This window comes from Pelobates fuscus, chromosome 8 (genome assembly GCF_036172605.1).
Source record: "Pelobates fuscus isolate aPelFus1 chromosome 8, aPelFus1.pri, whole genome shotgun sequence".
NCBI lineage: Eukaryota > Metazoa > Chordata > Amphibia > Anura > Pelobatidae > Pelobates > Pelobates fuscus.
The window spans coordinates 56,474,437-56,491,079 of NC_086324.1; the positions used below are offsets into that span (position 1 = coordinate 56,474,437).

The window sequence follows — 16,643 nt, forward strand, 5'->3', positions numbered from 1 at the left end:
AGGGTACGTATACCGGTCCTTAGAATGGCCGGGCTAACGTACAGAGAGTATAGAGAATGGTCAGAGACAAGCCGAGGTCGAGGGAACGAGAAGACAGGTAAGCGAGGAACAAGCCGGGTCAAGGATAACGGAGGTAAACAGAGTAAGGAAACAAGCCGGGTCGAAACCAAAAGGAAAACTGAGAAACACCAGAGCACTGTGTGACTAGACAGGCTAGAACCACGACAGGGCAATGAGCAACAGGGCGAAGTATGTTTAAATACCCTGGCTAGAGAGGATAGACACGCCTCCGACGAAACCTGATTAGTCTGTCTCGGACTGAGTGACAGGTCGTTCCGGATTGGCGTGATGACGTCGGCCTCCGGGCACCATGCTACAAAAGGAAGAGACTCCCTCGCGGCCGGCGTTTGTGTGACCGGGTCGACCGCGAGGAACAGAGGAAACTTGGCGTCCGGACGGATGAACGTCTAAGTCTCTACCTCTCTCGGAGGTAGAGACTTCAGGTACCCTGACAATACTAGACAAAAGTTGTAAATTCTTAGGAGAACACAAACAGATTCAATGCCGGCAACAGTTTGGCCAACACAGAATTATTCACTAAACTGGAATTTGTGGATGACTGACAAAGGGATTTCACATTTTAGCTTAGATTGGGGGAAAAAAAATCTTCTATTTCCGCTATTTTTCCTGGTTGACAATTCTGGCCTAAAATGTGCAGTTCTCTTTATTTTCTAGTTTAGCAAATAGCTCTTTTAGTAAATATTCCTGATGAACTTCAACTATATCATTCATGCTCATATTCAATGGAGTATTTCATGTCCACGTACAACAAAGAATGGATGAGCATTAATTAAAGCGAGGTACTGTATGGAGCTCAAGTATCATCACACCAGTATCAATACCAAACAAAACAAAATGGTCCATCACTAATAAATAACAAAGTGTTCCTTTATTTAGTGTGTAGCAGGAAGCACACCAATAGCAACACAAAAGCTCCTGTGTGAGCTGAAATATTGACATGTGTGTGTTTTCTATTTTTTGAGATCATTCATTTTTGTTTTGGGTGTCTCATGTCAAGTTTTTCAGGGATGCTGCAATTATCAATTGTTTGTTGATAAGTAAGCGGTACGATGGATATTAGGGTTCAATCTCAGAAAGAGTGTCCATAGGTAAAAAATTGCATGGTAAAAATCAATTACTAGTTAATTTCTTTTCACATGATATTTTAATGATAGTCACATTAGGATAAGGACAACATTTGTGGGTATCCATTTGTTGTAAAGCTGTAAGACAAGGCAATGTGATAAGTTGGAACAAGACCAGCTAATATTTATAAAAATGTAAATGTACATGAGATGGTTTTGCTTCATCCTCTTATACCTTTGTGCATATGCCACTATCAAATAATAATGTGGATAAATACGACTGGATTTTGTTTTGTTTTAGAAGATTGCCTGAATGTATGTGTATATGCCTGATTTTATGTGTATATTTTTTAATTTGTTTTGCACTCTTTAAAAAAAAAATATATATATATAAATACAGGTATTGTAGATGCTCAACATTGAGTTACAGTATCTCACAAAAGTGAGTACACCCCTCACATATTTGTAAATATTTTATTATATCTTTTCATGTGACAACACTGAACAAATGACACTGCTACAATGTAAAGTAACTCAACACACAGCCATTAATGTCTAAACCATTGGCAACAAAAGTGAGTACACCCCTAAGTGGAAATGTCCAAATTGGACCCAATTAGCCATTTTCCCTCCCCGGTGTCATGTGACTCGTTAATGTTACAAGGTCTCAGGTGTAAATGAGGAGAAGGTGTGTTAAATTTGGTGTTAACACTCTCACACTCTCATACTGGTTACTGGAAGTTCAACATGGCACCTCATGGCAAAGAACTCTCTGAGGATCTGAAAAAAAAGAATTGTTGCTCTACATAATGATGGACTAGGCTATTGAGTAATTTTGAGGGGACAGCAAATTTACACTGTTCTACAGGCAGTACACTTACTACTTTACATTGTAGCAGAGCGTCATTTCTTCAGTGTTGTCACATGAAAAGATATAATAAAATATGTACAAAAATGTGAGGGGTTTACTCACTTTTGTGAGATACTGTAATTAGTGAAGATAAAGCCATTAAACTAAAGCATTGAATGGTATTTAACATGTGACTACAGGATCACCTGTCAAGTAGGACCTGGAGTCTAATTTAGTACTGAACCTCTATACTAGGTCAGTCAACAATTCTCTGACCGCTTCTTCATCCTCAACCAACTTTAAATAAATTCCTGCATTTATTCTGAATCAATATGTTTGTAAAAAAAAAAAAAAAATGCCATTGGTGTCCCAATTGGGTCATCTATTCTCAGTACCTTCATGAATATTGTCAACTTTTTTAAAAGCTTCATCGACATTTCCTTGTTGTATTTTCTTGTCTGGCGTATGAAAGGAATTGTGTTTTATAGCATCCTGGAAAGAGAACAAACAGAATTAAATAAATCCCTCATACATGCAGTGTTCCGAAAATAATGCTCTGTCGTGAAAAAAATAATATTCCCTTAAAACAAGTTGGCATTTGAAGTTTTGGTAATTACCAGTGTCCGCTATAGGGCTCATTGAGGACGTTAAATCAGATTGTACTGCGTAGCACCATATGCTCTTAGCCTAGAATTTCCATTTCAGATCTGCACTTCCTGCTTCTTTAATTACCTCTCTTTACATTCAACTCCAAATACCCTTTACGTTCCCTCTGCATCAATAGGTTCATAATTATTTCACTAAAATATGCAAGATAATGAGCACATACAATGGCCTCGATTTAATATTGTAGGAGAAGCATTTCAAGTTATTTACCGGTAATTTAGATAAACGTAAAAAAAATTATTTCCCCAAAATATTCAAATATCCCAAGATGGCGCCAGCCCTCTATCAGGTGACTGCTCCTGGCACCCCAGTCTCCTCACAAGAGGAGGGACCCCTCCCAGCTATAACCATGAGGGCAATGATGGCTGAATTTGCCACTACAATACAAAGCTCTATAAAAGCTGAGATACAGACCTTAGCTACAGAGCTGCACAAAAAGATGCAAGATGTCGGCCGACGCACCGAGCACATGGAGAGCAAGATGAAGGACTTTGCCAGAGCGCATAACTCCTGAGCGGATAAACTGCAGGAGTTAGATGACATCATACAAATGCATACAGTCAAGTTGGAGGATCGCTCTTGGAGGAATAACCTCAGAATCCGGTCCACAACGTGGGAACTGCCACACTACTTGCTGGGTCTCTTCCAGGCGCTTACTCCTGAAATACACTTGGATCAACTACTGGTTGATAGGGCGCATTGCTTGAGGAGGTCAAAACAGCTATCGCCCACTGCGACTAGAGATGTGCTCACCCGAGTGCATTATTTCCATGTCGAGGAAAAGCTGACAAGGGCCTGCAGGAACGGAGACCTCCGAGAACCTTACCAACACCTAAAAATATTCACTGACCTTTCAGTGCCTGCGGTGCAATTTCGGAAAAGTCTGGCTCCATTTACTACAACTCTTCACACCAATGAGATGCAATACAGGTGGGGATACCCGGCCAAGCGGCTGGTACACCGTCACGGCACCACACATCCTATTGCAACTGTAGAAGGTGGGGGGGGGGGTGACCAAGCTGCAAGAATAGGGCATCCCAACTCCAACCATACCTAGAGCAGAGCAACATTGAGTCCACAGAATGACACAGGAATGGACTCAAGCATAGCCTGTGCTTCTGGGACTGATATGTTCAACACAGTTTAACTTGCTGCGACTGAGCTCACGGTAGAAGATTTCGTGAGTAGAGCCCCCTATGGGATGCTAGGATACCTCTATGCCTTATTTTTGTTAATGTTGAGTAATGTTATGTGTTGTACTTACCTTTACATACTGCCTTAAGTTATGGCTAGATCACGACTCTGCCTGTAAGGGTGGGAGGGCTGACTACCACACAACCCCACACCAACAGACCATAAAAAAGTACACTCGTTGCCAGTTCACGTTTCCAGTCACGATGCCAACCAGCTTTGTGTTAGTTCCTCCAAGACTATACATTCTGTTCCTGGACATACGGTCTGCCACTACCCCCACACTGCATGCCTAGTATGCCCAGTGCACGCTCCTGCTCACTGCATGTGAGCTATGGTTTGGTTTTACCAACTTCCCCATACCCGAGACAACCCATCCCTCGACCTATAACACAATACTTTAACAAACACAAGATTGGGATAACCCCACTTGGCCCCAGTAACAATATTTGGACCGCGGGAGACATGGTCAGACTTAAGCACAGCAGCAGCTGTTGTATACATACAAACTATGAAAGTACTGATGTATAATGTTAAGGGACGTGGCAGGTGAGCTTATATTTAAATGGCCATTGGAATGAAACTAGAAAGCCTCCATTTTGTTCAAATGTACATAGGAATTTGGGCCAGAGCGCAGGTAACTTTCTCTTTGTTTTTACTATGTATTTTGAGCTGTTCAAAACTAAGCCACTGCTGCTGTAAGCGCGGTGCTTTATTTTGTGTTTGTTTAATGTTAAGGGATTGAACTCCCCAAACAAGCAAAGCCTACTACTCCAAGAGCTCAAACGATCCCAAATGAGACAGGGGTGCCCTCTCGCCATTACTATGCGTCTTAGTATTCGAACCTTTACTACAAACTATCAGGGACCACCCTAATATCCATGGGGCTGGACAAGAGACCATCCACGTTAAAATGAGTGCACCCAGAGGAATCACTGCCAGCCTTATTAGACATGACTAAAGAGTACGGAGAGGTCTATTACTACGCACTTAACACTACCAAAACCCAAGCAATGCCTGTTGGTCTGCCCTTAAATATGTTGAACAGCCTATGAGCCACATACTCTTTTGACTGGAGGACAGATAATATAAAATACCTAGGGATCACTGTTACAAGGAACCCAGCGGAGTTGTTCTCTCCTAATTATATTACGCTGTCAAGGTCATGCAAACAACTGTTAATGAAGTGGGCCCTAATATTCCAGTCATGGTCTGAATGCATTATAATGCTTAAAAGGTCCATTCTCACGAAACTACAATACCTGTTTAGAATGCTACCTTTAGATATCACGCCACATTATTTTAAAACTATTAGAGCAGATATAAACTTTTTCATATTGGCAGGTGGTAGGCAGAGAGTCACCGCTAAGATCATGCAGGCTCTGATTAAACTAGGAGGGCTTGCGGTTCCAAACATCCAACTCTACTACCATGCTATAGTTCTGGCTTCAGCTATGCCACTTTTCATTAAAACACTGCCCCCACAGTGGGTGCACCACAAACTTGAAACCCTACGTTTTTATTAGTCTAATGTGGCTCCCGACTGCGATTTGACCCAAATGCCAGGCTACTTCTCCCTTGATTCAATCCTTTCTTAGAATTTTGGATAAATATAGGTGCAAACTATGCCACACAAACTCGATTTCCATACCAACACCCATCCAGGCAATCACCTACTATATTCCCACCTTCCATCACACCCCATGGCTGAAGACTGGCGTCACCCACCTGTTTCACCTGTACCACCTGACGGTGAGTGGTCAGCAACCTGGTGCACATTCTCGACCGCCCTTCCGCGCAAGTCCAGCTGTTTCTTTGTTTTTTTAAAGCAGGTGGGTGGTTGTTCAGAGGCTGCCGACCTGGAGCTCGAGCCGCTGGAGAGGGCAGAGATCTCGGAGGCCGCTCGTGTGGTGGGTTATAGCCTGGCTATTGCGAGGAAGTTGCTTGCAGTCGGTGGTTTAATTTCGCCCAGAAGTCTGCAAAGATCTTGTCTAGCATGGTCACATCCGCCATCTTGGATAGGTCGCTGTTTTTTCAGCGTTGGTAGGCCACAGTGCACTAAAGCCGGTCTCAGCAGGGATGCCCCCTAGACCGGGATAACCCCTAGCGGCCCAGAGGGAGGGTGGGGGGGGATGGGGCTCCGGGAGTTTAATTCAACAGCTTTCTGGGTGGTCCCCAATTGTGAGATTGGCTGCTTCCGCACAAGGCAAGTGTCAGGAACAAGACAGGGATCCAATACGCAGAATGCAAAATAGCAGAACGTATACCGGACCTTAAAAAAGCCGGACTAACGTAGAAAAGGATAGAGAATAGTCAGTAACAAGCGAGGTCGAGGGAGCCAGAAAACAGGTAAGCGAATTAGCAAGCTGAGTCAAAGGGAAGGAGAACACAGAATAATCAAAATCAGAGCCAACTCAAATACCAATAAACCAAACCAGAGTATGCACTATAGTTACAATCAAGCTTGAACCACAACAGGCAATGATTAGTTGCAAATTAGTCCTTTTTATAGTTTGGCTCTTTAAGTGATGGCCACGGCCCCAAAACGTCCGAATTCAAACGTTTCGGCAGGCCATAACGTGCGGTGTAATAAAAAGATGCGGAGGTACTGCGGCCAGCGTCTGGGAGGAGAAGAGGGAATGTGAGGAGTGTCCCCATCATGTGGGAGAAGACCCACAGGCTAGATCCCTGCCTGAGCAGTAACCACAGGTACCTTGACAGTAAGTTACTGTTGCTTATATTGAGCTCGGGTGCAGCTAGAGAAGGTTAGATGTCATAGTGAATTGCTTCTTAGTTGAGTTTGTAGACATAAAACCTCAATTTCGTGCCTAAAACTCCAGAGCTCATTCAAGACCCGTCTACCTGGCATGGCAGTCAGGCCCCGCCCCCTGTATTGTGTAATTTAAAACAGACTATTATCAATTCATTCTATTTATAATGGTTTAAAATAAAAAGGTATTTTGCAAAAAAGTATAAATAGGAGTTATGGAACACAATTTTGGAAATGCTGTCACAATGTCTAAGTTTTCATGTCAGTTACCAAGTAAAATTGGATCTCTTCAAAGTGTAAGTCTTTTAGTCAGTTTAGTTTCATTATTTTTTTAGTACTCTGTGTGTAATGTGGTTTAATATCATCAGCATTAAACTGTATTTTAATTCATCATTCAAAGTAAATTGAAAGTGAATTTCCAATTTTAGGCCACAATATCTGAATTAGAAAAATGAAAACATCAGGTAAGTTTTCACTTTAGCTGCTTCGGCGTAAATTTGGAAATTCATTTTGAATTCTTGACATTGGACTTGTTAGTGAATAACCATGACTGTTTATCAAACTTGTGATGCTAATTGTTACGTGTAAACGATAATAACCACTGGTAACTTTCAACTTATTAGTGCAATCTACAAAGAAAGCTTAATTTGATGTAATTTGTTGTTACCTCAATGGTGATAATTGCCGGTTCGATGTCTTCGTATACAATGTTCACTTTGTTCACTGCCTGCTTTGCATGTGCTGGTGTATCAGCCAGAACGGCACATACTATGTCTCCAACGCAGAGCACCTTGGGAAATAAAATCAACCATTTGTAATACAGTGTTGTGTTCAATGTATTTTTTTTATTAGGAATCATTAACCAATGAGATTTCGGTTGTTGTGCCAACTAATATTTGTGTTTAAACTCCACAACAGTATATCATACGGTTCCCTGAATACAAAGACGAATATAGTCAAGTAAATAGATTTATGGTGACATTTACAACCAAGGTAAGTATAGGAAATCGACATTTAACAAATTACACTGGGTTTCAAGGGCTTTTTTTGTGGTGTCCTAGTGTATTTGAATATGTAAGCAAGTTGTTCCAAAGTGGGTGAATGTGGGCAGTCACACAAAGGGTAGTCTAGATATTAATCAATGCCATAATATGGAGACATATGACTATAGATTTGGAAAACAGAGGTCACTGAGTGAAAATGATAAACACAGGGTTGACAGAAGAGCTCACAAGAGGTACAGTTGGTCAACAGAGAAGAAAAATAGTTCGGCCTGGTCCATTAAGATCATGATGAGAAGAGAAAATGCACAGTGCATATAGTTGGAAACATGGTTGACAACTGGAATCACATGTATAGAGGTCACAAGGGTACATCGAGGACTATTATAGGATGAGGGAGGCTATGACCGATGTAATTACACAAAAGCAAAATATTTTATCACTGAGAAGTCCTGAAAGATCAAAAGAGATACCAAAGAGGATGTGAGCAGCAGTTGGAATATTGAGGGGATCAATGGATACACATGACTAGCAATGGGAACCATAAAATGGACATAAATTCAACAATATTAAAGATGCAATCTGCAATAGGGACAGGGGAGGCCGCAAGGGGAAACCAAAAATGAACACCATTTGTAATTAGAGTGTAAACTTTTTTTTAATTTGCTAAATTTTCCATGCAATAAATCTAGTGTATTTAAGTGCTAGTGTATTAAAGTGCTTATGTTCTTGTTTACCTGAAAGCATGGTTGTTATGGTTACACCTTATCTTTATGTCAAATGGTAAAATGTTATGGAAAGTAAATTATTTGGTTCACAGGAGTTTCATCGCTTTGTCTGTATGTTACCTAACAAAGTAACCTAGGCCTGGTTTTAAAAAAAAGTAAAAAGAAAAAAAAAAGAAAGAAAAAAAAAGATTGAAACAAAAGTGTAAAGGTACCCCAGAAATATTAAATCGGACCTCTCTCTAGGTGTTCTCCCTAACTGAAACATACACTCATGAAACGTTTTATCCTGAATGGTGACATTTGTTTGGGCTTTTAGTTCAGTAATTTCTCTTCGCATAACATTCTGCAGAAAATATAATTTCCCAGCAGTTTTATTTTGTTTACTTTGGTTTTTCAAAAATGTTGGATAGTCCGTAATATGTAGGGCACAAAAGCATTCTGTGGGTCATGTGAAGTCAGATCAGAAGGTTAGGGGAATTAATGTACGGGAATGCCTTTCAGAATAGGTACCTGGTAAAAGCATTGTTAAGTGGTCCAAAAAAAGTCTCACAGAGAGCAATTAGTGCTCATTGTGTAGTGTCAAGACTTTCATATGCATTCAGTAGCATATCTTGCCTGCGATATTACAAAATAAAGCTGCCATAAGTGAATGTTTGTTTCATATGGGTTGATAAAAGATCATTACTTTTTATAACTAGAGGTTATCCAGTGTAGCACTTACTATTTTTTAGCATGAACAAAATAAACATTAATATGAGGTTCTATTGTCTTAAGGGACAGGATTTTGTTATTCACATTCTCTCTTACCTTCTCATCTGCTAACAAGCAATCATCCCAATCAATAAAACGAAACTCGTTTGTGTCAGGAATATCTTTCGCTGTTACAACATCACAGACTCCGGGCATGTTCAATGCTTCTGTCAGATCTATTGATCTGGAATAAGAAAGTAATTAAGGGGAAAAACTTCCATAAAAGCACTGAAATTCTTTTACTACTGTAAGAATTTCACAGGTTATCATATTTGCTTTCAAAATTTAACCCACTCTACAACACAACAATATGCTGAAAAGGCTTCTGCGCAAGCCTTATGTGAAGTATCATTATATGCACTAACATACCCTTCCTTTCTGTAATGCACCTACTAAGATATTTCTGGTGATTGGGCCTCTGCGTAGGCCAAAAGTACTGTTGTGCAATGTGCCGGTCGGCGCTTAAATAAAGAATTGAAAAGAAAAAAAAAAAATTTAACCCACTCTGTCAGAGATTAACCATCTTTGGTTTATTGCTCGCCAACGTCTTCTTAAAAGAAACACTCAGGGCATCAATACAACTTAAGTGCTTTTTTGGGGGTTTGCCTTTAAATTCATGCCAGTGGCGGCGGGTAAAGTTTTAAAATGGTGGGGCGCCAAAATGATCTCCCATACAATAAAACAAGTTGGGCACAACAAACAATATCTGTAAAATACATAGAGCTGAGTACCATACAGAGATAACCATACCACAAACAGTGGAGCTGAGAAAAACAAAAATAGAGGTGTAATACACAGAGCTGGGCACAACATACCTAGAAAATACACAGATCTGGGTAGACTACAAAGACAACAGGTAGAGCTGAGTAAAATACAGAGAAATTACACACATAGCTGGGTACAATAAGGAGATACTCATAACTATCCCACACAGCCAAGATCACTATGATGTATTACAAAGGGCTGCAATTTAGAGATACTATACAATACATATCTCTGTACAATTCTCTAGTGTTCTCTATTGTTTTTTTTTCGTAGACCTCTTTTAGCTCTCCCTTTCAGGATTGCGTTCCTGCTATGGTAATCTACTCTTGACTCCATATTAGCTCAGCGTAGGGTTAAACAATTACAATACTGATAGACTCCTTATTACCTCTGAAGCTGGCAATATACTTAATTTGCAGTGGTAATATAGAACCCAGAAGTAGCTAACGAGGTTAACAGAAGCAGACAACATTACAGATTAAAACAGATTGAAATCAAAATCAAATCAGTCCTCAGAGTCACAACCCCAGTCCCTCAGTTTGAAGTTTCATGATGTTCCAACTAGCCACAGCATGAGTTTCTCAGGTCTCAGCTATAGAGTGACTGAGCACTTTAAAGAAGATGGTGGGTATGTGCAGTAGGAGTTATGAAAACTATTAAGGACAGGCAGCACAATACTCTCTCAAAAATGTCCTCCTTCCCTTGTCACCCCTGGCTTTAGAGAGATTATAACATATATTTGAGTAAATACCCTAGCTTAATCAGCCCTCATGTAGTCACTGGCACTATTTTGGGATATAAAATATATTATACACTTTCATGTGACAGGGGTCAGGAGCGGCCGCTGCCGCTGTACTCTCCCTGTGCCGCTTCCTAGATGGTGCCTTGCTTCTCTTTCCTGTGGGCATTATAATCCCCCTCTGGTGTTGTGAGCCAATAATGGCTCCTGAATGGGGAGGAAAATAGCCAGCCTCTACTTATGGGCAACTGAATGGAAATCCTATCTCAAAGTTGAATAGTCATGTACAAAATCTGCTAAAACAGGGCACATTTCAAACCTGCCACTCAATCCTCTTCCTGTTTGGAAGATAAACAGTGTAGCTGTCAAGTCTAAACTACCCCAGAGTAATAGAGTATCCTTTAAAAGAAGAAGACGTATCTGTAGCGGAACCCCTTTTTGGCTGTCCCATCTCTTATTTTATTTGTTGGCACTGCAGAGGTTTTTCATGCCTGGATTACACAGATTTACATTGCACCATCTATGGACATACTTTGTTCGGTATACGAACAAAGTACCGAACAACCGGACCACCCTGATGTACATTATTCATGTAATTTACCTCCCTGATCGCTTCTCATATTCCCTTTCACATACAAACACGCTGCTATATCCCCTGGGTGGCCGCCATTTCGTTAGCCGAACACGTGGCGTCGAGTGTCTGGAACTCAAAATGGACACTCAACTAGCCGAACACCGCTAAGACCTCCAGGATGGCAGAAAACAACGAAAGAAACCCACGAACGGCCCTTCATTCAGTAGGATGAATCCCACGAACTAGGGGATTCATCCGGTTGCCGACTCCATTATGTGTGGCATAGCCTTTCGGGAGTTTTGGGGCACGAATAGAGACTGACCGCAGAACCAGATTTAATGGAACTAATTTCGGCATCTTTACCCATGCGGTCGGTCAAAACGTTACCTTCCTATAACTCCCGAACCCCTGGTCTGATCTGGGTGATTTTTGGATATGTTTCTCACCCAGATCAGGTATATCACACATATTTGGGGTACATCTGGAAAGTGGGGAAGAGTATGTGCAGTATAATTGTATTATCTGTTAAGCTAAGGGGAGGAGATGTGTGGGAGGTAACGTCGATATGATTGGTGTAATGTGTAATTAATGTGAATCCCTCCCTTGCATGGGAGAATCTCATAAAAGCAGGAATGTTGCCATTAAACTTTAGTTCTACTCCTGATACTGTGTGTCGTCCAGCGATTGGGAAAGGTGATGGGATATTATTGGATTTTATTGCTGACTGTGCTGGATATTCTCATTACTTGTTCCTGCATCCTCTGGATATACTGGTGGAGTTAAGCTGTGAGAAATCAGCTCTCCGCTACAGTATCACTGGTCATTAGAATTGCCAAGTTAAACGTATTAAAACATAGAATACAGTCTGCAGGCAATAAACAAGAGTAGTCAGAGATAGGTCCAGTTCAAGGAGTACATAAAAAACAGGTAAACGATAATCAAAGCCGAGGTCAGGGATTCCTAAAAGCCAGAAACGTAGCAGTTAAAACCAGATATTGCACAGCAAAAGTCAACATGCACCCTTGGGTAAAAATGTTTTTAGAAGGCACTCAAGTAATGTTGCTCTGGTGACGTGTACCAGCATGATGGCAAAATATGACGCAGGGATTGAAGCATATATATTGAACACCAGGTAGAGAAGTTCGCATCCCAAATGATGTCAGAAAGACACATGGCGTCAATATGCATGCGTCGTCGCCATAATAGCACTGGAACAGTCATAGTAACTTAGACAATGAGAGATCAGTTTGACCCACATTGCTGACTTGACCCTTCCCCTCAACCAATCACCACCCTCTTCCTATTTGTATAGTCTATAAAAGCTGTGCTAAGGGGAAAGGGGGCAGATCATAATAGGACAGTAACGTCACCAAATAAGCTCATACTGATCTATTAATGGCGGAACTGAGCACATTCTTAGAATACGTTTAATAACAATGGACTGTGGCTAAGGTGGCAGGGTTATACTGTGGAAAGCTGCAAATTTCTTTCTTTAACAAAATATATTTGATTGTAGAGAAAAATACAGCATGAATACGAGGCCAAAACCTACCAAATAGCTTTAAGTTGCATTGATTCCTGGGTGTGCTTGAAGTGGCCTTTTTAACACTCTAGTGTTTTTGTACAGTGCGCAGTTAGTTATTAAAAAAATCTTGCTCATCTTTTAGGTATCTTGCTCCAATAATATATATATATATATATATATATATATATTTTACAGTTTCATCTAGCTACCTATAAACTCAATTGCTACTGTGTAATCCCCATAAGAAAAAGATGTACTAAGTATTTATGATATAACATTCTCCTAACCACTGTTCCTTCCTATGGTTTATAGAAGTCAAAGTAAATTTAGAAGGGAGAACTTGTAGCGGCATCTCAACTGTACAAACCCAACTTTCCTTAAATACAATTTTTCCAAACTTGGAAACCACGAAAATATAGGTTATACAGACATGATCTTGGCGTGAGCTCTTGGGCTGGTCAGCAAAGCCATGAACAGCTCTCCTTCAACTGCTGTCATGTCATCACAATATACAGCTTCTCCAGACACTTGCATCATGGCGGATTGGTGCATGACTGGCCTTCCAATGGTGTCTTGGAGAGGTTGGTTAAGCTTTACATTCTGACAGAATATAAAAAAATATTGAGATCAAGTTTTCTCAGATTCATGTATTTCAAAAGAAAAACATAACACTTTAGTTTAATCAAGTTTGACTCACAGAAACAGAGAATCAACAGCTTTCTCGTGAATTGATTTACTGCAAATTGTAATAGTCAGAACAAATATTCAGGGTGTACAATATTGAGGAGACTCCCGTGGATGATCTAAATTAAATCTATGAATAGTTTTGTTTTCCTTTCTACAAAACCTACTTAATTCTGGCACTGTTAAAGCATCATTAGAATAACATTTTACAATTATTTTTATAGTAGACAGTCATAATGGTCTACAAGAACTACCAACAGCCCAAGAGTTAGTTGTTGACGACATTATGTTCTAGTAGAGTTATTAAAAAACAAATAATTTTTCATTTATGAGAGTTAATTTGAGGTCTTATTGAGAGCATTCTATGGGCCATCGATAATAGCGAAATTATATTCGTAGAACAGTGTTGGCTCAAGAAAGACCAATGAATAGGCTGTTGTGGCACAATAAAATACTTTCTACCCTATCTTTGCTAGATTCTTTATCTTACTATTGGCAATCAGGTGGAACTAGACATACATTGTACTCCATCTTAAGATGTGATTAATTTTAGGACGAGTTTCCCTTAAATTATTAAAGTGTGCTTATCGTTGACGTCATGTGGAATGTAACGATTGGAAATTATAGGGCATCTTCACTAGCACCATCACTAGGTCACCTGCTTAAACAGGAAGGGGTTTGTGTAAATATTCATGTAATGTTAATTATATAAATACTTATTTAACCAGGAAGGAAGTAAAAAGAACTGCTACATTTTAAGTGTTATATAATCTGATATAAATCATGTACATATACAATCTAAAAAGTATAAATAGAACAAAACTCAAAATTGTGCAATATGAGGCTCTTGGAGGATGATCATCCAGCGACAATTGGTAACAAAGTAAAAAATACAAAATGAGAAGTAAAACATTTTTTACTGCTCATTTTGTATTTTTCACTTTGTGTTACCAATTGTTGCTGCATGATCATCCACCAAGAGCCTCATCAAGATTTCGGTTCCAGAGAGAGATATTGATGTGCCTGATTTGGTCTTTAATCCTGTAAGTGCAATCTAATAAAGCTATTCATTGAATTTTTAAATAGCTACACTGTGTTTGTCTCTCCATTTTCCTTTCATGTTTTGAACGTGAGGAAAAGAAAAAGAAAAAAAGTCTTTACACGATAAAGTTTGTTTTACATGCGTACCATTAATTTTATCTTTGTGAGTGCAATAATTACCCCACCCCCTTTTGGTGATTTTACAATATTACGCAATTTTGAGTTATGTTCTATTTATATTTTTTAGATTCTATATGTCTTCTTACAATCTATCAACTTATAGTGTAAACTATTTAGTTTTCTTTCTGGTGGTCACCTATTTGTATTAAAGTGTAAATTTGTGTATTATAAATCATTAAATGAATGCATGCTACAGTGTTTTCAAAGTCACCCCAAGACCCAAATAATTGCAGTAAATGGCGGTCACTGACCTGATACCTCTGTTTGGCACTTGGTTTGGCAATATGTGAGTTTGTAACACCACCATCCCCCGATATCTCCAAAGGACTGTGACAATTCTGTACATCATAGTGTAAAAGAAATTTGAACAGCGGACATTATTTCTATATTTATTCTCTATATTTATTTATTGCACAGATATAGATGCCGTAGTTAACAGATCTACTAAGTTATATAAATCATTTCCCCCCCTTTTTGGTTAATAATATCGAAAAAAAAATAAGACAAATGCAATCATGCATTTTTAACATTAAATATGTTGTTCAAATGAAATTGGAAAGTGATTCAACCACCATTGTGGCAAGATATCAATTAGACTATCAATGTACAATGTAAAGTGATTTAATATCATCATCATCTCGAAAATTCATTTCACAACAAGATCTGAGGAAACCTTGGTTTGTAAAAAACAAAACAAAAAAACAAACAAACAAACAAACAAAACAAAAACTATCCTAGTGGCACAATGGAATAACTCGCAAAATACTGCCTCCATTGGAGGAATCTAGCTTTCTACACTGTAGTCCCTATCATATTTATGTCTATGTCCTTAATTTTTGCCTGTGTTTTTTGTTTACGTCCACCATTGGTAGTAATCTATATCAATTAATAAGTACAATTGTCTATTATTGTTTTGTTTTGTTAAATTATAAAAAAAAGCTTGGACAAATAAATAAATATATTGTATTGGCATTTAAACTATATACTCCCAACTCAGTTGTTTGATGTCACAAGCATATAAGATCACATACAGGATCTCACAAAAGTGAGTACACCACTCACATTTTTGTATATATATTATATCTGTTCATGTGACAACACTAAAGAAATTACACTCTGCTACAATTTAAAGTAGTAAGTGTACAGCCTGTAGAACCGTGTAAATTTGCTGTCCCCTCAAAATAACTGAACACAGCCATTAACGTCTAAACTGTTGGCAACAAAAGTGAGCACACCCCTAAGTGGAAATGTCCAAATTGGGCCCATTTAGCCATTTTCCCTCCTCGGTGTCATGTGACTCATTAGTGTTACGAAGGTCTCAGGTTTGAATGTGGAGCAGGTGTGTTAAATTTGGTGTTATCGCTCTCACACTCTATAATACTGGTTACTAGAAGTTCAACATGGCACCTCATGGAAAATAACTCTCTGAGGATCTGAAAAAAAGAATGGTTGCTCTACATAAAGATGGCCTAGGCTATAAGAAGAATGCCAAGACCCTGAAACTGAGCTGCAGCACGGTGGGCAAGATGATACAGCGGTTTCACAGGACAGGTTCCACTCAGAACAGGCCTCGCCATGGTCGACCAAAGAAGTTGAGTGCATGTGCTCAGCATCATATCCAGAGGTTGTCTTTGGGAAATAGACGTATGAGGGCTGCCAGCATTGCTGCAGAGGTGGAACGGTCAGCCTGTCAGTGCTCAGACCATATGCCGCACACTGCATCAAACTGGTCTGCATGGCTGTCATCCCAGAAGGAAGCCTCTTCTAAAGATGATGCACAAGAAAGCCTGCAAACAGTTTGCTGAAGACAAGCAGACTAAGGACATGGATTACTGGAACCATGTCCTGTGGTCCGATGAGATCAAGATAAACTTATTTGGTTCAGATGGTGTCTAGCGTGTGTGGCGGGACTGGCAGCAACCAGGTGATGAGTACAAAGACAAACGTGTCTTGCCTACAGTCAAGCATGGTGGGAGTTTCATGGTCTGGGCCTGCATGAGTGCTGCCGGCACTGGGGAGCTACAGTTCATTGAG

At 39.7% G+C, this 16,643-nt stretch overlaps 1 protein-coding gene across 2 annotated transcripts in view; it reads right to left on the reverse strand.

Annotated features, from left to right (window-relative positions):
- The window catches only part of LOC134571536 (aldehyde oxidase-like), a 77,404-nt gene that overhangs the window by 30,999 nt on the left and 29,762 nt on the right, over positions 1-16,643 (reverse strand). For both annotated transcript variants that reach the window (XM_063429869.1, XM_063429868.1), the window contains 5 exons: positions 14,861-14,947; positions 13,135-13,304; positions 9,159-9,285; positions 7,290-7,412; positions 2,391-2,487 (listed from right to left, as the gene is read on the reverse strand). In XM_063429869.1, the coding sequence (XP_063285939.1) occupies positions 2,391-2,487; positions 7,290-7,412; positions 9,159-9,285; positions 13,135-13,304; positions 14,861-14,947 (604 nt within the window). The remainder of the gene's footprint in view (positions 1-2,390; positions 2,488-7,289; positions 7,413-9,158; positions 9,286-13,134; positions 13,305-14,860; positions 14,948-16,643) is intronic.